This window comes from Sinocyclocheilus grahami, unplaced genomic scaffold (assembly GCF_001515645.1).
Source record: "Sinocyclocheilus grahami isolate Dianchi unplaced genomic scaffold, SAMN03320097.WGS_v1.1 scaffold25.1, whole genome shotgun sequence".
Classification (NCBI taxonomy): domain Eukaryota; kingdom Metazoa; phylum Chordata; class Actinopteri; order Cypriniformes; family Cyprinidae; genus Sinocyclocheilus; species Sinocyclocheilus grahami.
This window is the reverse complement of record NW_015505204.1, coordinates 129097-155744: the sequence shown is the minus strand read 5'-3', so window position 1 is coordinate 155744 and position 26648 is coordinate 129097. Positions and strand designations below refer to the sequence as shown.

At 37.5% G+C, this 26648-nt stretch overlaps 2 protein-coding genes and 2 long non-coding RNA genes across 5 annotated transcripts in view; 1 reads left to right on the top strand and 3 right to left on the bottom strand.

Moving 5' to 3' along the window:
- Positions 1-7929, bottom strand: part of LOC107563570 (WAS/WASL-interacting protein family member 2-like) — an 11591-nt gene extending 3662 nt beyond the window's left edge. Inside the window, exons 1-5 of one of the 2 annotated variants that reach the window (XM_016248471.1) lie at positions 7536-7929; positions 5198-5319; positions 4221-4353; positions 4007-4129; positions 2688-3314 (exon numbers count right to left, since the gene is read on the bottom strand). In XM_016248471.1, coding sequence (XP_016103957.1) covers positions 2688-3314; positions 4007-4129; positions 4221-4353; positions 5198-5248 — 934 coding nt within the window. In that variant the 5' untranslated portion in view covers positions 5249-5319; positions 7536-7929. Of the gene's footprint in view, positions 1-2687; positions 3315-4006; positions 4130-4220; positions 4354-5197; positions 5320-5453; positions 6091-7535 lie in introns of those variants that run through there. The other variant, XM_016248472.1, reaches the window with a different exon arrangement.
- A 7748-nt stretch (positions 7930-15677) lies between these two features.
- On the bottom strand, positions 15678-24105 carry LOC107564812 (neuroblast differentiation-associated protein AHNAK-like). Its single transcript, XM_016249975.1, has 5 exons — positions 24059-24105; positions 23626-23722; positions 23259-23428; positions 20280-23166; positions 15678-17324 (listed from the first exon to the last, which is right to left on the bottom strand). The coding sequence occupies exons 1-5, from the start codon at positions 24059-24061 to the stop codon at positions 16462-16464; spliced, it is 4020 nt and encodes a 1339-aa protein (XP_016105461.1). The 5' UTR covers positions 24062-24105; the 3' UTR covers positions 15678-16461.
- Positions 17572-18265, top strand: LOC107563707 (uncharacterized). Its single transcript, XR_001606130.1, has 3 exons — positions 17572-17643; positions 17863-17915; positions 18201-18265. It is a non-coding gene; the product is annotated as an uncharacterized lncRNA (long non-coding RNA).
- Positions 24106-24824: 719 nt separating the features above from the next.
- On the bottom strand, positions 24825-25906 carry LOC107563721 (uncharacterized). Its single transcript, XR_001606135.1, has 3 exons — positions 25810-25906; positions 25224-25290; positions 24825-24865 (listed from the first exon to the last, which is right to left on the bottom strand). It is a non-coding gene; the product is annotated as an uncharacterized lncRNA (long non-coding RNA).
- Between the last annotated feature and the right edge of the window lie 742 nt (positions 25907-26648).

The window sequence follows — 26648 nt, the reverse complement described above, 5'->3', positions numbered from 1 at the left end:
TTTTCTTTGTCTTTTGTTCTTTGATTAAAATGACAGACAGCAGCAGGAATATTGGACTGCGGTCCCTTTAAGAGTTTATCAACGCACCCAATATAGTGTTACACAACGTGTTCTCTTTCTCAATTATTTAACTTTCCAAATCTGCCTGTGTTCAACTGGATACTCGCCAAGACGGGCATTTTGACAATTTTGTATGTATTTGAACGTTTTAGCATAGTTAGCCACTCATTTTGGTATTTGTGGCTCACAAGCTGTTTGAGACTGAGCGCGGCTTGTGCGCTCCACTAATAATATAGATCAGTGGTGGTGCGCACACGTTTGGTGTAAGCGCGAAACCTGCGGGAATGACTAAAATAATGTGCAATACAAGCACTATTTAACCGGAGCGAGAGAAGAGAGCGAGAATGTGTGGCTGACGTTATTGCCTGTGTCGCTGGTAACAAAACGGATCGGCTCGGAATCGGAAAAAGAAGTGAGACTGACCGGCCGGTCACCGATCCGGGCCGATCATGAGGAAAATTGCCCGATTCCGATCCCTGGCCAATCGATCGGTGCATCTCTACATTAAATAGATAATGAAGATCAAAACACATCAGAGAAGTATGGAAGCCCGTTTCCACCACTGAATAAAAAAAAAAAAAAAAAAAAAGAAAATGTCAAATTTTTTTTAAAATAAGTCAGAATTGCGAGATAAAAACTCGCAATTCTGACTTTTTTTCTTGCAATTCTGACTTTATATCTCAGAATTGTGAGATATAAACTCGCAATTGCGAGTTATAGGCTAAAGTCAGAATTGTGTGATATAAACTCGCAATTGAAGTCCAATTTTAAGGGGGGAAAAAAGACTGATTTGTTCTCAGAATTGCGAGTTTATATCTCACAATTCTGAGAAAAAAAGTCTGAATTGTGAGATAAAAAGTTGCAATTACCGCTTTTTTTTTATTTTTTATTCAGTGGCTGAAACGGGCTTCCACAGAGAAGAGCTAATAAAATGTCACTGTTTCAGTCAATAATTTAGGTCCTCCAATACTATTTTGTCCAAAACCAAAAATTATTCTTTTCGGCCAAATAATTTCAGTTGCCAAAATTTTGGTGCATCACTTTTGTCAAGCCCTAAAAATGACAAAGAAGCATCATAAAATCACTACAAATATATTATTTATTCCTTGTTTGCTAAATTTAAAATCTTCAGAAGTGTTGCGATAGCTTTGTGTGACCAAAATTTCATTCAGTTTCTTACAAATCTATCGTACAGCTTCAGAAGACTTGGAATATAGCGTACAAGACCAATACAAAAATATTTTTGGTGATTTTATGGTGCCTTTTCATTATTTTTAGAGCTTGCATCTCTGCAAAGTATTGTGAACATTGCGGCCAACTTCCACATGTTAATATGGTTTTAGACTGGCAATAGAGAGCAACAGTCAGGTTCCTGGAAGTAAAGTTGCATTAATTTTCTCCATAGAGCCTTCACCCGGAGTTTGATTGACAGGCGATCTGACCAATCATAACGCAGAATCTGCCATTTTGTCTGACAAACAAACCAGGCAGGAGAGTAGAACGTGGTGGACTTGAACTTGAAAAAGAAAAATTATGTATATTGACGTCTTTCCGTGGTTAAAACAAGATATCTTCTGATGTTCATTCATGTTCATTACGTGCTATAACTAGTAAAGAGGAAGAGATGATTGGTTCATGTGCCGCTTGAGCTGAGGCGCTACAGCACATGACACATTACAGAGCCACAAAATGGTATTTATTGCTTGAATTTCTTTAAAAAAAAAATAATAATAATAATTTTGAAAGCTGACACTTTGTTTCATACCTGAAGTAACCTGCTCTGTCTTGTCTGTCGGCGTGATTTCAGTGTCCTCTTTGCTCCGCAATGTATTTTTCACTACGTGAGAACATGATGTGTGGCGTGAGAGCGCCATGGCTTGTCGGACGTTGCACCAGTAACCAAGGGGGGCGGGTATTTGCGAGGGGTCAGTTGATTTTGAACAATAATTTATAAACATACAACTTATAAAACAGGCCTACAGTGAGCTAAGAGGTTGTTAATAAATGGTATACACTTATGTTGAAGCCATCAAACCGCCAAATTGTGATCAATACTTCTATATTTTTTTCATTGTTTTAATTTTGATTGTACCATTCGTGATTGCAGTTCTTTTCTTTCTTAAAGCTGTTAAGTACACAGTCTTGTACCTTTGTTTTTTGTCAGATTTTCAAATACTTTTGATGTGATTCACCCTCTAGCTGGTTGGCTTAGTTCATTTTTTTTATAACTCTTTAACGAAGAATTTAAAATCCTTATGAGAAAAATATTTCAGGAACTAAGGCCGCCCGAAAAAGTGGCCAGGCACTAATGCATTCTATAGACCTTAGTCAAGTTAGATGCCATATTAAATTTAACATGGATGAAAATGAGGCTGTGATGGATAGATTTACAGTCTTTACAATGGCATTCACTATATAATTGTCCTAGATCACGTAATTTTCACAACTCTCAAAACTTAGTGTTTTTTTTCCTCCCCGGAAAGACAATCGGTATGATGGTAAACAACAGTATAATGCATTGAACACACCGTACTTTTATCCTCACAGCCTTGTTTTCATTCCCATTAAAAATATGGTGCTATCCTGATTAAGGTCTATAGTGAGAGAATTTTCAGCTTGTATTTTACCTGTGCTACGCCCCACTGGATCACGTGATGGTGGTGGGGGTCGTCTGTTCTGCTGGGCAGGGGGTGGAGGAGGAGGAGCCTGGCTACGGACGTTAGCATTGGCATGGCTTCTCTTGTTCAGCGAGTTTTGTCTCTGCGGCAACACAGGGGCCGGGTCACCATTTGCAGCATTAGTCGGCTGACGATAAGGAGGAAGAGGTGGAGGTGCATTTGAGGAAGGGGAGGAGGATGAAGAGGAGCGAGATGAAATAGGGGGATGTCTAGAAGGCCCATCCCGAGCAGAAGATGGTGGCAGTGGAGGCCCCTTGCTTGCAGGCGGTGGTGGAAGGGGTTTCTCACGACTGTGTGCCCCAGAACCCTGTTGGCCTGAGGTGGGTCCACGATTGCCACCGCGACTGAATGGTGGGGGTGGAGGTGGAGCGGAGTTGGTGGGTTTTGAGGAGCTGCTGGCAGCAGACGGTTTGGAGACGTCTGGCACAGAGAGACGTTGATTTCGTGCCTGTTCTGGAGGTGAGGAGCGACCTCCATCACCACGACCGGAGCAGTCTGGTTCAGAATGACCCGCAGCACGAGGTACTGCAGGCCTAGAGCCAGGCGGCCGCAGCGCTGACCTTCCTACAGAGCTGTCTGTGTGGACACATTAATAAAACACTTTCAGATAATAATTACGGCTGCACGATATTGGGAAAAAGTGACACTGCAAAACATTTTTTCCTGCAATATATATTACGATATGAAAAAATTATGAAAAACATGCATTTTCACCAGATGATTTCATATTTGGAAAGAATGAATCATTCTAGAGTTAGCAGGGGGATTTTGTAGGGTAGTGCATCTGCATAGAAAATAAAAAATAATTTTGAAATCGTTTTACTCTGAAGAATTGTTTTGACTGTGAAATCCTTTTAGGACTCAACAATTTGAGAAAAACGTGGATGTTTCACAGGCCACATTTCCACTGCTTTTGATTGATTAAATATGACTATAAAATAATTGTGATTATTCTGAATTTAAAATACTAAAAATAAGAACTATATTGTAACAATACTGCAAAATAAAAAGAGTAATAAAAATTACAATACTAATATTTTTGTCTTACTTTCTTTATTTTCAAAAAGTAAACCATCAATATTTTATTTTAAAGGGTTGCACGCAATTAAAAATGAACCAAGCCGTTCTCATGAACTACACGTGTGTAAATGGCACTTCACTCCAAAACGCTAAAGCATATATTTATAGACATAGATTTTATTTTGACATATCGAGCAGCCCTAAAAAAAAAAATCACTGCACTACACTACTGTGAAAGGGGTACATACCTCCGATTGGTCGTAATTTGGGCACTCCTCCACTGAACAGCCCTCCCATGGCCATTGGCCCAGAACCGCCTCCGCCTCCGCCACCGCCACCGCCGCCACCTCCGCCACTGCTGCCACCTCGACCTTCAGGCCAAAACAAAAACACTGCATGGTTAGCTGGGTCACGTCAAACATTAATTGTATTTTCAGCAGTAGTGCACTACAGATGACTTACTTTCAATTATAGGTGCACTTCTGTCATTGACCACAGTGGTCTTCTTCAGGTTGGTGCCTTTGCAGATGTCTGACAGCAGAGCTCCTCTTCCTTTCGCGTCATCTCGATTAAGTTTTGGAGGTGTGGTGTTTGCCTGAAAGTTAATACATTTGTATGTTGAAAAAGTGATCTCTTCATTTATAAAAAAATACATAAAAAATGCAATTCATTGACTTGAATTTCTCTTCTAAGATGAGATTTGTTGGTAATTTCTGAATTAAAATTCATTATGATATTTTTTGTGGGGCACAAAGACTGAATACATTTTTTAAAAACACTAATCTTATCTTAATCATTAATCTTTTTTTTTCAAGAATGCATAATCTTTTATTATTATGTATTGAAAAAAGTAACAAATGCTTTACTGTTTATTCATATTTTTAAAAGTCCAGCAAATGAAAGTCATGTGGTGAAACCAACATGCAGGGGGGAAAAACCATTTATTACACACAATTATATAATAAGAGAGGACCTCTGCAGACCCTCGTGGCTCTGTGCCAAAGTCAGTCTCTTAAACTATAAGATTATTTGAATTTTTTGTAAAATATCATATAAATTATATTTTCGGAAATAAACTAAACAATTATATTTCTAAATTAATAATAGATATTTTTGGTCCAAAAAAAAAAAAAAACTTAAAAAAATATATAAAACGTAATGATATTTCTTAATTAAACCTAACGACACTCCTAAATTAATAATTCAGCAATATAATTTCATAAAAATATATAAACATAAAAACATGAAAACTTTTTAAGATCTTGGCACATGTGCTTTAATCTAGAGTTTTAAACAATTTTCTTTTCTTTTTATTCATCATTGACAAAAAAATAAAAAAGGGAGTTGAAAAAAGGTAACATGAATTAAGGAAACAACAAGAGGATAAATCGCTGCAGTGAGACGAGACACATGCTACCTGCTCCTTGCTGTACACTGACCTGGTTAAAGGTGGGGGGGGGTGGAGGTCCAGGCGGAGGAGGAATAGGCATCCTGGCAAATTCGAAAGACGTCGACAGTCACCTCAATCTTCAGCACTTGGTCTTATGTTCTCACAAAAACTCTGCAAGGTGAAAGAATTACAGCCATCAGACTTCCATGCACAGCTTCAGGTAAATTAACTAAAATAAGTGCTTTAAAAGATAGCGAGTGACATATTCATCAGTGGTTAACGTCATCAATGTAGCATCACAGTACCTCCGAAACCACCTGACTGTTCCAGGAACTACTTAACAGCGGCCAGGAAGCTCCTCCACATAGTAACTATAGAATAATTCTAAAACATTCAAACGAAAAACCCATATTTGTCTTTTTTTTTTTTTTTTTTTAATCTGACAGGTTGATCTTCCTTGCTTTGTAGAGGCGCTCACGTGTCCACAGATGAAGTGGGAGATACAAACCTTCAGCAGGAATAACCGGAATGTTGCTAAGCAGGATCTGCTGCCACACAACGACTAATGGAAGTGAGAAAATGGGTGAAGCACAAGGACTGCGGCAAACATGAATAAAAACGGTATGCTTGTGACCCGAATGGCTCATCTTCATTACATTCAAGCTATTATACGCTGTTATCGAAACGCCTATTGCTGCTCTATTTAATCATGGCTTTGTCTATGAACATGACTAATAAATAAAACTACGAAAGTTCCACACAAATCTCCAAAACTAATACTGCACATGGTTTGATTCCTGAAATCTACATGTGATTGTCAACACATGGACACTACAATAAAGAAATAAACCAGCTCCTGTCACAAACTCGTCAACCCACTTTTAAACATGGTGACCTTTAGAGGTAAACAAATACACAGTCTCTATACAATTAAAGGGAAAAAGGAAAATTCTGTTTCTTTCTTCTATTGAGCATAAAAGAAGATGTTGTCTGATGGTGAAAAAAATACTATAGAAGTCAATGGTGACCAGAAACCAACATATCAAAATATCTTCTTTAGTGTTCAGCAAAAGAAAGAAATTCATACAGGCTTAGAACAACTTGAGGGTGAGGAAATAACAGAATGGTGACTTTTTAATGATTTAATGCACTACAAAACATTTTAGATCCAGAAAAATAAGCTTGGCATTCCTCACATTGTCACATTACAGGCAAACAAAATCAGCCTTGCCAAATCAGACAAGGGCCTTGTTTATGACACCCAACTGTTGCAAGAATCTGTTTGTGGTACGCATAAAAGCACATGTGAAAAATGTAGGGAAGTCTTTAAAGTTTCTGCACTTAAACCGACAGCTGCTGGAACGCAAGATTCACATCAAGATGCCTGGTGTCAAATAAGGCTGTCATTTAATCCAATAAGCAGTTGATGTATTTTACACAGCTGTTAACTGTAAGGAAAGTGCAGACTTGATGTCGTATGCACATTTTTGCTTGGCAGTTGTAAAAGTAAATGTCTTCTGACCAGAGGTCACCCAGAACCTTATCTAAGCCTGCAGTATCATATTTGATATGTAAACTTCTAAACGTCTAAGAATCTAAAGTGATCAAAACTTTGATGAAAATCCTGTTGCACATGCCTTCTGTTGTCTGACTGATAGTTTACCTTTTTTTAGTAAGTAAAAGGCCTTTTAGTATAATTCTAAAAACGTACTTCAGTTTGAGGACTTTGGTAGTTTGGCCCTCTAAAAGCTTTAGCCTCTAAAAACCATAATACAGATGCAAATACCATATTTGGAGCATATAATATTAAAGATCAGTATTATAAACTACTGTCACGTCAGACCAACGTGTTGATAGCCTTAAAATCTATGTAATTGTAGAGCAAAAAGAAAGAAATGAATAATGGAAGAAGTCAAACCAGCTTGTGAAAATGATGCTGTGTATGTGTTGGTTAACATGAGTCAACAAGCACGTAAATAGTCAGCGACTGAAGTGACCATACTTGTCATGCCATACAAGATCCTGAACAATCGTGAAATGTGATGCAGGTTCAAGCACGTACAGGTATGTGTTAGGTAAACCCAAAACCTATGAAATACTACCGATGTCGTGACCATCACAAATGATGGTGATTCATAAACGAATCGTTCTTTTGAGTCGGATCTTTCCAGTGAATCGGTTGAACAGGTTCACTAAACCAGTCTAAACGACTCGTTGATTAATAAAAACAACCCAAGTGAAACAGTAAAAGTGCAAAAACCTTGCGCAAAGTCACTTGTGTGTTCGTTGAAAATGTCATGCGAAATGTAAAGTTAGGCTAAATAACAAACAGGTCAACGTTGACAACTTGTTACTCTTCCGGCTGTAAAGACGTTGGCAAATCTTACCTGTCGGTCGATGTGCGATCCTGTCCCAAACAGCATTAATGTTAAACAGTAACCGGCTGCTCTTTCGCCGATGATCCGCTGTTTGACTGGCCACCGAAAAACCCCTGGTAAGTTAACTAAGTGACTAACGTTAGTCGGACGAGAGCTTACTGTGGTCCGCTGTCATACTGACGTACTATACAATACTAATGTTTATGGCCAACACTGTAAACTTATTCCGACCAGTTCACAGCGTGAAACGAAAGCACAAAAGGCAAAGATTCTCAAAACCGGATGTCTTGTTGCTATTAACATCGCTGCCCAATGTTTGAGGGCAACTGTTTCAGCGCTGGACCACTGGGCTTCAGCGAACCCGGTTCTACGAAATCCCGGAAATCACGGAGTCGGTACAAAATGGAGGCAGGAGGCCGAATAAATCCGATTGCATCCGGAAAGCAAAAGCTGTAACTACATGGCTAACCTTTTCCCCTTGCGTCACGTTGCAGTGGTAATGTAGCATCTGCCAAAACGCAACAGTAGATTATTTTTACTGCTGTAAAGCCATAAAAACGTTTTTTTGTTTTATTTATTTATTTGATGACAATGGTGACTAAAAGAACTACATATTTCTAATAATTAGTGTTGGGCTCATTACCCAAAATGTTTTATTTATTACTCATTACTAGTTATTCCTTTCAAAAGTAATACTTTACTTATTAATAAGTAAGCAACATTCCTTTCTGGCAACAGTAATTAGTTACACAACTAGTTAGGCTACATTACTTTTCCTTCACGCCCCACAGAAATTTCTGCACTCTAAAAAATGCTGGGTTAAAAAGGGACAAAACAACCCAATAGCTGGGTTTGTCCCTTTTTAACCCAGCATTTTTTAGAGTGTGCCTCATCATTTGACCAAAATCTACATTTGATCGCATTCAGAAGTTATTAGAAACACTCAATGGTGTTTGATAGTGCCTTTTAAGTAAAAGCGTTGTATTAATTGTCATGTGTAGCTTGAAGCTAATTGTAGATATAATTTCTCTGTTACCCAAATATGATTATATTTCATGTATTTTATCAAAAGAAATCACATTTTTAATTATAGTAATATAATTTATACCGGGATCAGATGGATGTGCGTGAGCATGCCAGAGTAAAGTAATGCCACAACGTCCATAATGCCACAACTTACACATCCGTGTTTAGATCACCTTTTCTCCTGACAAAATCAGTGTAATGGCAATATTTCCATCTCCTAAGCTTTTCCATATTCCAAGCTTTCCCGATACACTGACTTCATGCGCCTGTGTGAGTTGTGAAAATTATGAAAGTAAATCTAGGAATTATTGGATTGTTGGATTTCAAATCAGTAGGGGTTGAGGCATCACAAGTAACTAAATAATGAGCTGTTTTATGGATGGTAACTAATATTATTACTGAAATCTTAATATTAATTAGTTACACTATAGTTACTGCAAAAAGTAACATTGTTACTGTAACTAGTTTTTAGTAACTGGTTACTGTCCAACACTGCTTATAATAACTTATAATAGATTATGGTTACAAGTAATTTTGAACAACAAAAGGTTTTGTTCATTTAGACCCAATATAGGCTAACATATTACATAATATTCTTGATTCTGAGTTTTCACGTTTTGATCAATGAATTTCCATGACTTAATTTATTTAACATCACTTATATAAGTTATAGTTAGAATATACATTGGTATCTCAGGTAAGAGATGTAAAAGGTGAGAACAGGACACATGACCCTGCAGGTTGGGTTCAAACACATGCCCACGATCACAACAGCACCTGATAGAGAGCGCACCCACCCCCCAGGCCACAGCTCCAAAACAGTCAGCAGCAGCACACACGAATCTACACAGTACAGTACAAAATGTGTTTGACAAAATCCCAATCAGTAGGACATGCAAATAGATGACAGACAGAAGACCAATCACAATTTGGTATGCAAATAAGTCCATGGGAATTTTTCTAACTTTTAATCATACATTTCTTAGCTCTAATTTGCTAACTCTTATATGTGAATCTTTTGGGATTTTTACCTCACACAATACTTTTTTGGTCAATTCTTATATGGGCCAGAATGTTTCTAAATAATACAAACACTGCTGTCCACGTTCTGTATGCAAAACAGCTTTCCAGGTTGGCCTTTAAATGATCATGACTGACTACAATAGACTCTTATATACAGTCATGTGAAAAATAATTCCATGGATTTCCGTATCAGGACATAATAATAATTAAAAAAAAATATCTGGTCCTTGGCAGGTCTTAAAATTTGTAAAATAAAACCTCAGATGAACAACAACACATGATATATCACACAGTGTGTCATTATTATTATTATTTTTTTAGTCCAAGATGGAAATGCCATGTGTGACAAAGTTAGGACACCCTATGATTAAATTGCCTGTAGATCCACTTTTAGCAGCAATAACTTGAAGTCATTTTCTGTATGACTTTATCAGTCTCTCATATCGTTCTGGAGGAATTTTGGCTCACTCTTCTATACAACGTTACCAGTGTATTGAGGTGTGTGGGCATTTGTTTATGCCCAGCTCTTGCCACAGAATTTCAGTCAGGATGAAGTCTGGACTGTGACTGGACTTTTGCAACACCATGATTCTTTTCTTTTCAGCCGTTCTGTTGTAGATTTGCTGGTGTGCTTGGGATCATTGTCCAATTGCATGACCCAATTTTGGACCAACTTTAAAGGGGTCATATGATGCGATTTCAATTTTTCCTGTCTCTTTGAAGTGTTACAAGCTCTTGGTGCATAAATAAGATCTGTAAAGTTGCAAAGACTAAAGTATCAAATCCAAAGAGATATTCTTTATAAAAGTTAAGAGTCAACCACGCCTACCTAAAACGGCTCGTTCTAACACGCCCCCACATGTCTACGTTTTGTCCCTTTTTAACCCAGCATTTTTTAGAGTGTGCCTCATCATTTGACCAAAATCTACATTTGATCGCATTCAGAAGTTATTAGAAACACTCAATGGTGTTTGATAGTGCCTTTTAAGTAAAAGCGTTGTATTAATTGTCATGTGTAGCTTGAAGCTAATTGTAGATATAATTTCTCTGTTACCCAAATATGATTATATTTCATGTATTTTATCAAAAGAAATCACATTTTTAATTATAGTAATATAATTTATACCGGGATCAGATGGATGTGCGTGAGCATGCCAGAGTAAAGTAATGCCACAACGTCCATAATGCCACAACTTACACATCCGTGTTTAGATCACCTTTTCTCCTGACAAAATCAGTGTAATGGCAATATTTCCATCTCCTAAGCTTTTCCATATTCCAAGCTTTCCCGATACACTGACTTCATGCGCCTGTGTGAGTTGTGAAAATTATGAAAATAAATCTAGGAATTATTGGATTGTTGGATTTCAAATCAGTAGGGGTTGAGGCATCACAAGTAACTAAATAATGAGCTGTTTTATGGATGGTAACTAATATTATTACTGAAATCTTAATATTAATTAGTTACACTATAGTTACTGCAAAAAGTAACATTGTTACTGTAACTAGTTTTTAGTAACTGGTTACTGTCCAACACTGCTTATAATAACTTATAATAGATTATGGTTACAAGTAATTTTGAACAACAAAAGGTTTTGTTCATTTAGACCCAATATAGGCTAACATATTACATAATATTCTTGATTCTGAGTTTTCACGTTTTGATCAATGAATTTCCATGACTTAATTTATTTAACATCACTTATATAAGTTATAGTTAGAATATACATTGGTATCTCAGGTAAGAGATGTAAAAGGTGAGAACAGGACACATGACCCTGCAGGTTGGGTTCAAACACATGCCCACGATCACAACAGCACCTGATAGAGAGCGCACCCACCCCCCAGGCCACAGCTCCAAAACAGTCAGCAGCAGCACACACGAATCTACACAGTACAGTACAAAATGTGTTTGACAAAATCCCAATCAGTAGGACATGCAAATAGATGACAGACAGAAGACCAATCACAATTTGGTATGCAAATAAGTCCATGGGAATTTTTCTAACTTTTAATCATACATTTCTTAGCTCTAATTTGCTAACTCTTATATGTGAATCTTTTGGGATTTTTACCTCACACAATACTTTTTTGGTCAATTCTTATATGGGCCAGAATGTTTCTAAATAATACAAACACTGCTGTCCACGTTCTGTATGCAAAACAGCTTTCCAGGTTGGCCTTTAAATGATCATGACTGACTACAATAGACTCTTATATACAGTCATGTGAAAAATAATTCCATGGATTTCCGTATCAGGACATAATAATAATTAAAAAAAAATATCTGGTCCTTGGCAGGTCTTAAAATTTGGAAAATAAAACCTCAGATGAACAACAACACATGATATATCACACAGTGTGTCATTATTATTATTATTTTTTTAGTCCAAGATGGAAATGCCATGTGTGACAAAGTTAGGACACCCTATGATTAAATTGTCTGTAGATCCACTTTTAGCAGCAATAACTTGAAGTCATTTTCTGTATGACTTTATCAGTCTCTCATATCGTTCTGGAGGAATTTTGGCTCACTCTTCTATACAACGTTACCAGTGTATTGAGGTGTGTGGGCATTTGTTTATGCCCAGCTCTTGCCACAGAATTTCAGTCAGGATGAAGTCTGGACTGTGACTGGACTTTTGCAACACCATGATTCTTTTCTTTTCAGCCGTTCTGTTGTAGATTTGCTGGTGTGCTTGGGATCATTGTCCAATTGCATGACCCAATTTTGGACCAACTTTAAAGGGGTCATATGATGCGATTTCAATTTTTCCTGTCTCTTTGAAGTGTTACAAGCTCTTGGTGCATAAATAAGATCTGTAAAGTTGCAAAGACTAAAGTATCAAATCCAAAGAGATATTCTTTATAAAAGTTAAGAGTCAACCACGCCTACCTAAAACGGCTCGTTCTAACACGCCCCCACATGTCTACGTCATGATGTGGGAAGATTTGCATAACGCCACCCAAATGTTCACTCAAAAAAAAGAAGGCGTAACTTTTATTCTCGCTGTAGTATTGTTGCTGCCGCCATGTCGTGAAGACATTGTTACTGTAACTAGTTTTTAGTAACTGGTTACTGTCCAACACTGCTTATAATAACTTATAATAGATTATGGTTACAAGTAATTTTGAACAACAAAAGGTTTTGTTCATTTAGACCCAATATAGGCTAACATATTACATAATATTCTTGATTCTGAGTTTTCACGTTTTGATCAATGAATTTCCATGACTTAATTTATTTAACATCACTTATATAAGTTATAGTTAGAATATACATTGGTATCTCAGGTAAGAGATGTAAAAGGTGAGAACAGGACACATGACCCTGCAGGTTGGGTTCAAACACATGCCCACGATCACAACAGCACCTGATAGAGAGCGCACCCACCCCCCAGGCCACAGCTCCAAAACAGTCAGCAGCAGCACACACGAATCTACACAGTACAGTACAAAATGTGTTTGACAAAATCCCAATCAGTAGGACATGCAAATAGATGACAGACAGAAGACCAATCACAATTTGGTATGCAAATAAGTCCATGGGAATTTTTCTAACTTTTAATCATACATTTCTTAGCTCTAATTTGCTAACTCTTATATGTGAATCTTTTGGGATTTTTACCTCACACAATACTTTTTTGGTCAATTCTTATATGGGCCAGAATGTTTCTAAATAATACAAACACTGCTGTCCACGTTCTGTATGCAAAACAGCTTTCCAGGTTGGCCTTTAAATGATCATGACTGACTACAATAGACTCTTATATACAGTCATGTGAAAAATAATTCCATGGATTTCCGTATCAGGACATAATAATAATTAAAAAAAAATATCTGGTCCTTGGCAGGTCTTAAAATTTGTAAAATAAAACCTCAGATGAACAACAACACATGATATATCACACAGTGTGTCATTATTATTATTATTTTTTTAGTCCAAGATGGAAATGCCATGTGTGACAAAGTTAGGACACCCTATGATTAAATTGCCTGTAGATCCACTTTTAGCAGCAATAACTTGAAGTCATTTTCTGTATGACTTTATCAGTCTCTCATATCGTTCTGGAGGAATTTTGGCTCACTCTTCTATACAACGTTACCAGTGTATTGAGGTGTGTGGGCATTTGTTTATGCCCAGCTCTTGCCACAGAATTTCAGTCAGGATGAAGTCTGGACTGTGACTGGACTTTTGCAACACCATGATTCTTTTCTTTTCAGCCGTTCTGTTGTAGATTTGCTGGTGTGCTTGGGATCATTGTCCAATTGCATGACCCAATTTTGGACCAACTTTAAAGGGGTCATATGATGCGATTTCAATTTTTCCTGTCTCTTTGAAGTGTTACAAGCTCTTGGTGCATAAATAAGATCTGTAAAGTTGCAAAGACTAAAGTATCAAATCCAAAGAGATATTCTTTATAAAAGTTAAGAGTCAACCACGCCTACCTAAAACGGCTCGTTCTAACACGCCCCCACATGTCTACGTCATGATGTGGGAAGATTTGCATAACGCCACCCAAATGTTCACTCAAAAAAAAGAAGGCGTAACTTTTATTCTCGCTGTAGTATTGTTGCTGCCGCCATGTCGTGAAGACTCTATGTTTCGTTGTGAAAGTGAAACTACTTTGTTTGACCTTCCAAAAGAGGACACGACTAGAAATCAGTGGTTAAGTTGTATTTACAACACTGTTCCAGAACAGTTCAACCCAAATATTCAGATGTGTGCAGCACATTTTATGGAGGACTGTTTCCTGATCCTGGTAGAGTAGACTACAATGCTGGCTGTTCTGACTCACAGACTGTAAGTTCGTTTTTTATATATAAAGCATTTGCCACTGATGATTCTAACGCGAGTTTTGAGCGGTGTAGAGTAGCACTTGTTTGTCATTTCTCCGATCACAAATGCAGACATTGTTTTATGTTTATGGCCGGACAGGGCATCACAGTATGGTAGGGGCGTAACATTTCCGTCACACGCTTGAGGTATTCAGCCAATCACAACGCACTGGATAGCTGGCCAATCAGAGCACACCTCGCTTTTCTGACCGATGAGCTTTGTAAAAATCGACGCGTTTCAGAAAGGCGGGGCATAGAGGAGAAACAATAATGTACAGTATGTGGAAAATAATGTGTTTTTTTAACCTTAAACCGCATAAACACATTTCATTACACCAAAAACACAAAATAATGTTCTTTTTTTTCATATCATATGACCCCTTTAACTGTTGGACGGATGGTCTCAAATTTGACTCTAGAATACTTTGGTATACAGAGGAGTTCATGGTCGACTCAATGACTGTGAGGTGCCCAGGTTCTATGGCTACAAAACAAACCTAAAATCATCAGCCCTCCACCAGCATGCTTGACTTTTAGGCATGCTCTTTAGGTTTTCACCAAACGTGGCACTGTGCATTATGGCCAAACATCTCCACTTTGGTCTCGTCTGTTCAAAGAACATTGTTCTAGAAGTCTTATGGTTTGTTCAGATGCAAATTTGCAAACCTAAACCGTGCTGCCATGTTTCTTTAGAGAGAAGAGGCTTTCTTCTGGCAAGCCTTCCAAACATGCCATACTTGTCCAATATTTTTCTAATTTAACTGTCATGAACTTTATCATTTAACATGTTAACTGAAGCCTGTAGAGTCTGCAGTGAAGTTCTTGGGCTGTCTGCCATTTCTTTGAGCGTTACACGGTCTGATATTGGGGTGAATTTGCTGGGACGTCCACTTCTGGGAGGATTGGTGTCTGTTTTGTCTTCCACTTGTGAATAATCTTTCCTCTTTGGCATTGTGTTAACACACACAATGAAGGCTCAGACCAGCAAACTGCCAAAACTTCTGCTTTTATAGATGTGCTCACACTTGCTGATGATCAGTTAATCAAAGGCATTTGATTAGCAGTGCCTGACCGTTACTTACCCTCTTAAATCCCTTAAAATGTACCCTTGTTAACAGTAAGGGTGTCCTAACTTTGTCACACAATGCTTTTCCATTTTGGCTTTATTTCTGTTAAATAAATAATGACACAGTGTGATATATCATGTATTGTTGTTCATCTGAGGTTTTATTTTCCAAAATATAAGACCTGCCAAGGACCAGGTAATTTTTTATTATGTCCTGATACAGAAAACCATGGAATTCAATAGGGTGTCCTAAATTTTTCATATGACTGTATATGCAGATTTTGTTATAATGTGCAAATACTCTGTAAATAGCAAGATATTTTTAAAGTAACATTCAAGTAAATACTTTTTTTCAAAATAACTACTTTAAAATATTTCAATTACAAAACATTTGAAGTATTCTACAACAACAACTGCTTTTGTATATGTTGAAACAACAATGTCAGTAGGAACATTTTAAAATGATTTATATACATCCTTCAAAACAAATCCCCCTAGCCCTGTGTACCTAACTATATCAGATTAGTAACTTAAAAACAAACAAACAAAAAAATGACAAGAAACCAGAGGCATTCTCCAGACAAAACATTTTACACGTGTATATCTCATCCACATTGCATTTATACATTACTGTAGCCTTTTACATAATTTACAAAATATATATGATTTACAATATTTAATCAGGCAAGATCCACATAATATTGTCACATATTTTATTATAAAGTTATGTGAAAAAAAGATTGTATTATTTATATGAGCATAATGATCTATGATACTGTAAGTGCAAGTTTAACATCTCCTTTATGGAAAGGTTTGTTCATCAGTGTTAAGAAGTAATGTAGAAAAAAGTTTGCTCAAGCTCATTTACAGTATCTTTAAGTTAGTTTTTAATATGCTATTAGTTCTTATCAGCCCTGTAAACATGATTGCCAAGGACAAGCTCGCTCTTTTCTTCCACGTCCCTTCCTTTAAATTATCCTACTATATTAGTTTAAGAACATTAAATTTCGACCCTTTCAAAGTGCTTTCTGGAACCTCCAGATCCATTGCATGTATTTGCATATGTCTCATTGTCTGTCTGCCACTATAGCCAGTTTGCTCACTTCCCCATCCACCTCTTCTAGGCATCCCATTATAAGTGTTGTAAACACCTGATGATGTTGGACCTACTCCAGAGATTCTAGATTGGCTGGAGAGATGTTCTGGTATTGGAGACCACTGAGCTTTTTCAGAAACGTTCATGTCTCTGTTCAAGTCATAATAGGGGTCCTGCATGTTCAATTCTGGGGCACCATATTTCTGATGAGTCGGTATTCTGATGTCTCTTGAGAGATCATCAAGATCATACGTTTTGGCTGCCTCTGTTTTACCTCTTGGAACTGCAAAGCTGTTAGCATGCATTTCTGTATAGGTACCAAAATCTACATCAGATCCCAGGCCTTGAAAATCAGAGCTATCAATTCCTCCTTTGATTCGGGGGGTTTTGAGATTCATCTTTGGAGAGGTGAATTTAAGATCTCTTCCTTCTGGCATGTTTCCTTGGAGCTTCAGTTTCCCCGAAGGAGCATCAATGTCAAAGTCTGTTTCGTTCACATCAACACTGGGTTTCTTGTAATTTGGTCTGTTTATTTTGCCTTTAGGGAAATCAACATTCATGTCTGGGGCTGTGATATCTGTCTTATGAATTTTAGGAGCTGAGTGGTCCATTTTAGGTGTCTTTAGATCATAGTCAGGTTTCTTTATTTTGGGTCCTGAGAAACCAATGTCAGGCATTTTAAAAGCAGGCATTTTCATTTTACCAGATGGTATGTCCATGTCTGGAAGAGTAAGGTCTGTTCTTGGTCCTTTAAGATCAACATTTGGTCCATGTACATCAAAATCAGGACTATTTATGCCTGCATTTAGTTTGGGAGCTGATGCTCTCAGATTAAGGTCGGGCTGATCAATGTCAGTATCCACATTCATATGTGGCCCTTTCAAACCTGACAGCCCAAAACTGGGCATCTTTAGCTTTGGCATATTCAATTTACCTGATGGGCCATTAACATCAATATCAGGTGATTTGATATCTAGGTTTGGGCCTTTTAAATCAGCTTGAGGCAGAGTCAGATCCATATCTGGGGTATCGATTCCTCCCTTTATTTTGGGGCTTTTGAGATTCAGGTCTGGAGATTTGATTTTAAGATCTGGAGCTTTTGGCTTGCTACCTGAGAAGCCAAATTTTGGCAGCTTCAGTTTACCTGAAGGGGTATTGATGTCGAGGTCAGGTGCATTCATGTCAATATTGGGTGTCTTTAAGTTTGGTCCTTTAAATGTACCTTTAGGGAATTTAAGATTCAGGTCTGGGCCTGTGACATCTGGCTTAAGTCCTTTAATATTAAGGTCCGGGGAATCAAAGTCTGCCTTAAACTTTGGAGCTGACAGATCCATTTCAGGTGTATTCAAATCATAGTCTGTTGTCTTTATTTTTGGTCCCGAGACACCAAACTTAGGCATCTTTAAAGTGGGCATTTTAAATTTTCCAGAAGGCCTGTCAATGTCTGAAAGAGTCAAGTCTGTCTTTGGACCTTTAAGATCAACATTAGGTCCATGTACATCAATATCAGGACTATTTATCCCTGCATTTAGTTTGGGAGTTGATGCACTTAGATTAAGGTCAGGCTTGTCAATGTCAGCATCCACATTCATACGTGGCCCTTTTGCTGACAGATCCATTTCAGGGGTCTTTAAATCATAGTCAGGCGTCTTTAGTTTTGGTCCTGAGACACCAAACTTAGGCATCTTTAAAGTGGGCATTTTAAATTTTCCAGAAGGCCTGTCAATGTCTGAAAGAGTCAAGTCTGTCTTTGGACCTTTAAGATCAACATTAGGTCCATGTACATCAATATCAGGACTATTTATCCCTGCATTTAGTTTGGGAACTGATGCACTCAGATTGAGGTCAGGCTGATCAATGTCAGCATCCACATTCATATGTGGCCCTTTCACACCTGACAGACCAAAACGTGGCATTTTTAGCTTTGGCATATTCAATTTACCTGAAGGGCCATTAACATCAATGTCAGGTGTTTTGATATCTAGGTTTGGCCCTTTTAAGTCAGTTTGAGGGAGGGTCAGATCCATATCTGGGGTATCAATTCCTCCCTTTATTTTGGGGCTTTTGAGATTCAGGTCTGGGGAATCAAAAGCACCCTTAAACTTTAGAGCTGACAGATCCATTTCAGGGGTCTTTAAATCATAGTCAGGTGTCTTTAGTTTTGGTCCTGAGACACCAAACTTAGGCATCTTTAAAGTGGGCATTTTAAATTTTCCAGAAGGCTTGTCAATGTCTGGAAGTGTAAGGTCTGTTCTTGGACCTTTAAGATCAACATTAGGTCCATGCAAATCAATATCAGGACTATTTATCCCTGCATTTAGTTTAGGAGTTGATGCACTCAGATTAAAGTCAGGCTGATCAATGTCAGCATCCACATTCATATGTGGCCCTTTCAAACCTGACATGCCAAAACTGGGCATCTTAAACTTTGGCATATTCAGTTTGCCTGAAGGGCCATTGACATCAATATCTGGTGATTTGATATCAAAGTTAGGGCCTCTTAAATCAGTTTTAGGCAGAGTCAGATCCATGTCTGGGGTATCAATTCCTCCCTTTATATTGGGGCTTTTGAGATGCAGGTCTGGGGAATCAAAAGCACCCTTAAACTTTGGTAGGCAGAGTCAGATCCATGTCTGGGGTATCGATTCCTCCCTTTATATTGGGGCTTTTGAGATGCAGGTCTGGGGAATCAAAAGCACCCTTAAACTTTGGTGCTGACAGATCCATTTCAGGGGTCTTTAAATCATAGTCAGGTGTCTTTAGTTTTGGTCCTGAGACACCAAACTTAGGCATCTTTAAAGTGGGCATTTTAAATTTTCCAGAAGGCTTGTCAATGTCTGGAAGTGTAAGGTCTGTTCTTGGACCTTTAAGATCAACATTAGGTCCATGCAAATCAATATCAGGACTATTTATCCCTGCATTTAGTTTAGGAGTTGATGCACTCAGATTAAAGTCAGGCTGATCAATGTCAGCATCCACATTCATATGTGGCCCTTTCAAACCTGACATGCCAAAACTGGGCATCTTAAACTTTGGCATATTCAGTTTGCCTGAAGGGCCATTGACATCAATATCTGGTGATTTGATATCAAAGTTTGGGCCTCTTAAATCAGTTTTAGGCAGAGTCAAATCCATGTCTGTGGTATCGATTCCTCCCTTTATATTGGGGCTTTTGAGATTCAGGTCTGGGGAATCAAAAGCACCCTTAAACTTTGGTGCTGACAGATCCATTTCAGGGGTCTTTAAATCATAGCCAGGCGTCTTTAGTTTTGGTCCTGAGACACCAAACTTAGGCATCTTTAAAGTGGGCATTTTAAATTTTCCAGAAGGCTTGTCAATGTCTGGAAGTGTAAGGTCTGTTCTTGGACCTTTAAGATCAACATTAGGTCCATGCAAATCAATATCAGGACTATTTATCCCTGCATTTATTTTAGGAGTTGATGCACTCAGATTAAGGTCGGGCCGATCAATGTCAGCATCCACATTCATATGTGGCCCTTTCAAACCTGACATGCCAAAACTGGGCATCTTAAACTTTCCTTAAACTTTGGAGCTGACAGATCCATTTCAGGGGTCTTTAAATCATAGTCAGGCGTCTTTAGTTTTGGTCCTGAGACACCAAACTTAGGCATCTTTAAAGTGGGCATTTTAAATTTTCCAGAAGGCTTGTCAATGTCTGGAAGGGTAAGGTCTGTTCTTCGACCTTTAAGATCAACATTAGGTCCATGCAAATCAATATCAGGACTATTTATCCCTGCATTTAGTTTAGGAGTTGATGCACTCAGATTAAAGTCGGGCTGATCAATGTCAGCATCCACATTCATATGTGGCCCTTTCAAACCTGACATGCCAAAACTGGGCATCTTAAACTTTGGCATATTCAATTTGCCTGAAGGGCCATTGACATCAATATCTGGTGATTTGATATCAAAGTTAGGGCCTCTTAAATCAGTTTTAGGCAGAGTCAGATCCATGTCTGGGGTATCAATTCCTCCCTTAATTTTGGGGCTTTTGAGATTCAGGTCTGGAGATTTGATTTTAAGATCAGGCCCTTTTGGCTTACTACCAGAAAAGCCAAATTTTGGCAGCTTCAGTTTATTTGAAGGAGCATTGATGTCAAGGCCAAGTCCATTCATATCAAGATTTGGTTTCTTGAAATTTGGTCCTTTAATTTTACCTTTTGGGAAATCAACATTCATGTCAGGTGCTGTGAGATCTGGATTATGACCTCTGATGTTTATGTCTGGGGAATCAAAGTTTGCCTTAAACTTTGGAGCTGACAGATCCAATTCAGGAGTCTTCAGATCATAATCAGGTGTCTTTATTTTTGGTGCTGAGAGACCAAAATCAGGCATCTTGAAATTGGGCATTTTCATTTTTCCAGAAGGCCTGTCAATGTCTGGAAGAGTAAGGTCTGTTTTTGGACCCTTGAGATCAACATTAGGTCCATGAATGTCAATATCAGGACTATTTATTCCTGCATTTAGTTTGGGAGTTGATGCACTTAGATTAAGGTCAGACTGATCAATGTCTGCATCCATGTTCATATGTGGCCCTTTCAAACCTGACAGGCCAAAACTGGGCATCTTTAGCTTTGGCATATTCAATTTCCCTGAAGGGCCACTGACATCAATATCAGGGGATTTGATATCTAGGTTTGGGCCTTTTAAATCAGTTTGAGGGAAAGTCAGATCCATATCTGGGGTATCAATTCCTCCCTTTATTTTGGGGCTTTTGAGATTCAGGTCTGGAGATTTGATTTTAAGATCGGGCCCTTTTTGCTTACTACCGGAGATGCCAAACTTTGGCAGCTTTAGTTTACCTGAAGGGGCATTTATGTCGAGATCAGGTGCGTTCACATCAAGATTAGGTTTCTTGAAATTTGGTCCTTTAATTTGACCTTTAGGGAAATCAACATTCAAGTCTGGGGTTTTGATATCTGGCTTATGACCTCTGATGTTAATGTCTGGTGAATCAAAGTCTGCCTTAAACTTTGGAGCTGACAGATCCATTTCAGGGTTTTTCAGATCACAGTCAGGAGTCTTTATTTTGGTTCCAGAGAGACCAAAATCAGGCATCTTGAAAGTTGGAACTTTCATTTTTCCAGATGGTATGTCCATGTCAGGGAGTGTAAGATCTGTTTTTGGTCCTTTGAGATCAACATTAGGTCTGTGAATGTCAATGTCAGGACTATTTATCCCTGCATTTAGCCTGGGAGTTGATGCACTTAGATTAACGTCAGGCTTATCAATGTCAGCATCCATGTTCATATGTGGACCTTTCAAACCTGACAGGCCAAAACTGGGCATCTTTAACTTTGGCATATTAAATTTCCCTGAAGGGCTATTAACATCAATATCAGGTGTTCTGAAATCTAGATTTGGGCCTTTCAAATCAGTTTGAGGCAGAGTCAGATCCATATCTGGGGTATCGATTCCTCCCTTTATTTTGGGGCTTTTGAGATTCAGGTCTGGAGATTTGATTTTAAGATCAGGTCCTTCTGGCTTGCTACCAGAGAAACCAAATTTTGGCAGCTTCAGGTTACCAGAAGGAACATTTATGTCGAGGTCAGGTGCATTCAAGTCAAGATTGGGTTTCTTGAAATTTGGTCCTTTAAATGTACCTTCAGGAATATTCACATCCATGTCAGGTGCGGTGATATCTGGCTTATGACCTCTGATGTTGATGTCTGGTGAATCAAAATCTGCCTTAAATTTGGGAGCAGACAGATTCATTTTAGGGGTCTTTAGATCATAGTCAGGTGTTTTTATTTTGGGTCCTGACAGGCCAAAATCAGGGAAGCTGAAAGTGGGTGCTTTCAGTTTTCCAGATGACATGTCCATGTCTGGAAGGTCTGTTTTTAGACCTTTAAAATCAGCCTTTGGTCCATCAATTTGTATATTAGAACCCTTAAGACCTGGAGCTACTTCAGGGGATGACAATGCAAATTTTGACCCCTTCATACTTCCATCATAACTGATGTCAGTATTCTTGTTTCCAGATAGGCTAAACTTTGGCATTTTAAATTTTGGCTTCTTGACATTAACTGATGGTACTTCCATATCCATATCAGAAGAATTAAGCACTGCTTTTGGGCCTTTAAAATGTCCTTTTGTGAGGTGCATCACCGGAGATCTTTGGGTATCTGGCAATGTAAGACTTGAATCTGGTATATTAATACCAATATCTACTTTTGGATCTGTATATGTTCCACCGCGTAGGTTGATTTCACTATCAACATTGGTCAAGTTCATTGTGGAATGATGCGATGGAACATCACTTGCAATATTGGGTTTTATCTTTGCTGATCTCACCAGGTCAGATCCTTGTAGTAACGTATCTGAGTCATATTGATGATATTCCATGTATGGTCCTACTTGATTGTCAGGTTCTGTTTCATATGGAGTGAGACGCATCTGATCTGCATTCTCAAGTAAAGCTGCAACATTTACTTTGCTTTTGCGGTCAAGTGTTTGGGTTGTCACTGGCCCATTGTGTCTGCCATGTCTGTTTTCCTTAACAGCTTTATTTCCTTTCATGAATTTCTTGACTTTAGCATTGTAGAGCTTGTCGTATGAATCTTTCCACACCTGTTGAAACATTTGAATCATTACAAATTAATTTGTTTGGGGGTTTTATGATTCAGGGTTGAAAAACAACTGTGAATGTGATGTACACAGACCTCATTAGGAGCTTTGGTATCCAGACTTTCCAAGCTCTTGCTGGATTTCAAACCATGCTTCATTAACTCCTTGTCATTATCAATTAACTTCAAAATGTCCACAGCTTCATTCTTCTTTTGTTCATTCCTCTTTAGATCAAACAGACCACTGGCACCCACAATTTCATAATCTGAAATTAAAATGTAATGTGCAATGTAGTTTATTATAAACACTTTTCCTTGTATTTTCACCATATCAACAAGGTTCATGTCAAAAGCCATTTTCTCCACAGTAAAAGTTTTCTGTAACAGTACCAGCAATCTGATGCTCAGTTAATATACAATGATATGCAAAAAATATTCTTATTCGAATGTCATGAAACTGCACCTTCATGAAAGTGCACGTCCGTGTATTCCAAACCCTCTACAGAGACATAGTCATCTTCAAGCAGCAGGCTGTCAGAGAGGCTTCTTCGAAGAAGAGCCTGCAAATTAGATAATATCATGGTGTATTTTCTTTTCATATTTCATGAAATTAAATGCATGTATAGAAAAAAAAAAACACAATGAAAGATTTTTGATGAGAAAAAGAATAAAAACCACAATGAAAGATTTTTGATGAGAAAAATAATAAAAACCACAATGAAAGATTTTTGATGAGAAACATATACTGCCAACTGCACTACTAATATTTAATTATTAATTCATTTAACATTTATTCCTAATAATGACATACACATAGACTTTACAACATATTTGATAGATCACACAAACAAAATATAGTTCAGATACAGATTGGATAAAAAAAAGAGATAACATACCATTTCACTAGTATGTATTTACAGTGAAGCATCCAAAACTCAAACCTGTTGATGCAAAATAAATGATTCACAGAGACATAGTCATCTTCAAGCAGCAGGCTGTCAGAGAGGCTTCTTCGAAGAAGAGCCTGCAAATTAGATAATATCATGGTGTATTTTCTTTTCATATTTCATGAAATTAAATGCATGTATAGAAAAAAAAAAACACAATGAAAGATTTTTGATGAGAAAAAGAATAAAAACCACAATGAAAGATTTTTGATGAGAAAAATAATAAAAACCACAATGAAAGATTTTTGATGAGAAACATATACTGCCAACTGCACTACTAATATTTAATTATTAATTCATTTAACATTTATTCCTAATAATGACATACACATAGACTTTACAAAATATTTGATAGATCACACAAACACAATATAGTTCAGATACAGATTGGATAAAAAAAAAGAGATAACATACCATTTCACTAGTATGTATTTACAGTGAAGCATCCAAAACTCAAACCTGTTGATGCAAAATAAATGATTCAGCAGCAGCAAGACACCCAAGATTCAGTGCTAATTATTATTGACACATATGCAATTGTTAATGGTTGGTCATAATGCAATGACAGACCTGAACATGTGAACTATAAACATATCATTGAATAATCATTGAATGAAAAATGTCCTTGCCTCAGAATGAAGCAAGACTGAGCAAACAACAAACACAATATAGTTCAGATACAGATTGGATAAAAAAAAAGAGATAACATACCATTTCACTAGTATGTATTTACAGTGAAGCATCCAAAACTCAAACCTGTTGATGCAAAATAAATGATTCAGCAGCAGCAAGACACCCAAGATTCAGTGCTAATTATTATTGACACATATGCAATTGTTAATGGTTGGTCATAATGCAATGACAGACCTGAACATGTGAACTATAAACATATGGGTCAATCATTGAATGAAAAATGTCCTTGCCTCAGAATGAAGCAAGACTGAGCAAACAGCACTAATTTAATTCAAATTCTGCACTTCTGCAAAGTCTGCATTTATCCCAGTGGCAGACATACGAAACTGTGAGGTATTCAAGGAATTGTTCAGGGATAGTGTAACAAGAGGGCGTTGGGAACAGGTTAGGCCAGACAAAGGAAACTGTGAACAGACCTTACTTTTTTAACCACACCCTCTTTATTAAACATGCATAATTGTAGAGGTACCAGGTCCACCCATGATCATCTGTAAGGGCACATATTTTGATAATCTGTTCATCTATTTAATTAAAATGGTCTCATTTCATTGAAACAGATTTTAAAAAGCATCCAGTAACTATTATCTACAGTATATCATCTATTTAACATGCACAAAACCAATTTATTAACCTGTATATTTACAGTAAACACAAATTAAAGGTACAGTACCTGAAAATGTGCTTCAGAATTTTTTTTCAATAGTCAGTAACAATATTTAGAAAACATGATCCCCCCAAAAATAATGTTATTGTACTCATTCACAACTTTAAATGTCTTGAAACCATCACTGTGCAATACTTTAATAGTCACAACTTAAGTGCAATTTGTAATATGAATACATTGAACCACTGTGTGAGCGCTGCATAGTCATTCATAACAAAAACAGCTGAACACCTGCGCTTGCTAGACGACTAAATTTTACTTTCAATACCATATGGGCTGTTTTACGCAACATAGCACAGTTCAAAGTACTGTTGTAAATTTGAACAACAATGAAACGGCTTACCTTGTATCCTATGAGCTTTTAAATCCTTGTTCAATATCAGCAGTGATAATGTGCCATGCTGAAGAGTTTTCACTTGATGTGACCGTGTTTACCTCCGTTCTCTTCTCACTGTTTATGGAATTCTCACCGCGGCAGGTAATACACTTGAAGAGTAGACCAACTGGTTTAACCAGGCCAAACACATACCTCATAAAGCTTCAGCATCACCTGTTCTGCACTGGAGGCAGGGTGACATAACAATAACAAACCTCTCCCTAATTCTAGATTGATGGGAGGAAATCAAAAGGAATGGTTAAAAAAAGATTAAACTATGCACACATGTACTCCCACATGACTCATACAAGTTGGGAAACGGCCACCTGTACAAGGCGTAGTCACTCTCACCCAGGTTGATATGAGCGTTCACACCTCTAATGAAATCAGTTATGCATTGTAAATTCTCGGAAGAGAGAAAGCATTCAAACCACAGAAATAAATATTAGAACAGTTTGACTCTCACACTTTAGTTTGCAAGAACGAAAAAAAAAAAAAAAAAAAAACTTTTTTACCTGCTCCAAGAGGGAAAAACTACTTTGAGTAGATCCTCCTGAAGACAAATTAATCATAAAAAAATGGAAATCTGAAAACAGACCAATAATTAAAGACAAACAAACATTTACTTCTAAAACACATTTTTATCCATACAACTGTGACCATTTATAAAACAACAAACAATTTTCCCTGAGTTTTACATTGTTCTACATGGTATAACATACAGGTATTTGCACATATCCAATGTTTTTTGTCCATTGCACATGGACTCCAACTACATTCTTAGCTGAAAGTACAGTATTTTAAAT

Bases quoted from the DNA above. Each gene is read 5' to 3' on its own strand.
- LOC107564812 (XM_016249975.1), bottom strand. The intron at 23,429-23,625 runs GTGCAGTTTCAT...TTTTAATTTCAG, and splicing joins GGACGTGCACTTTCATGAAG to ATTATGAAATTGTGGGTGCC. The intron at 17,325-20,279 runs GTCGAAGAACAG...TTGATCTTAAAG, and splicing joins ACCTAATGTTGATCTTAAAG to GACCAAGAACAGACCTTACT.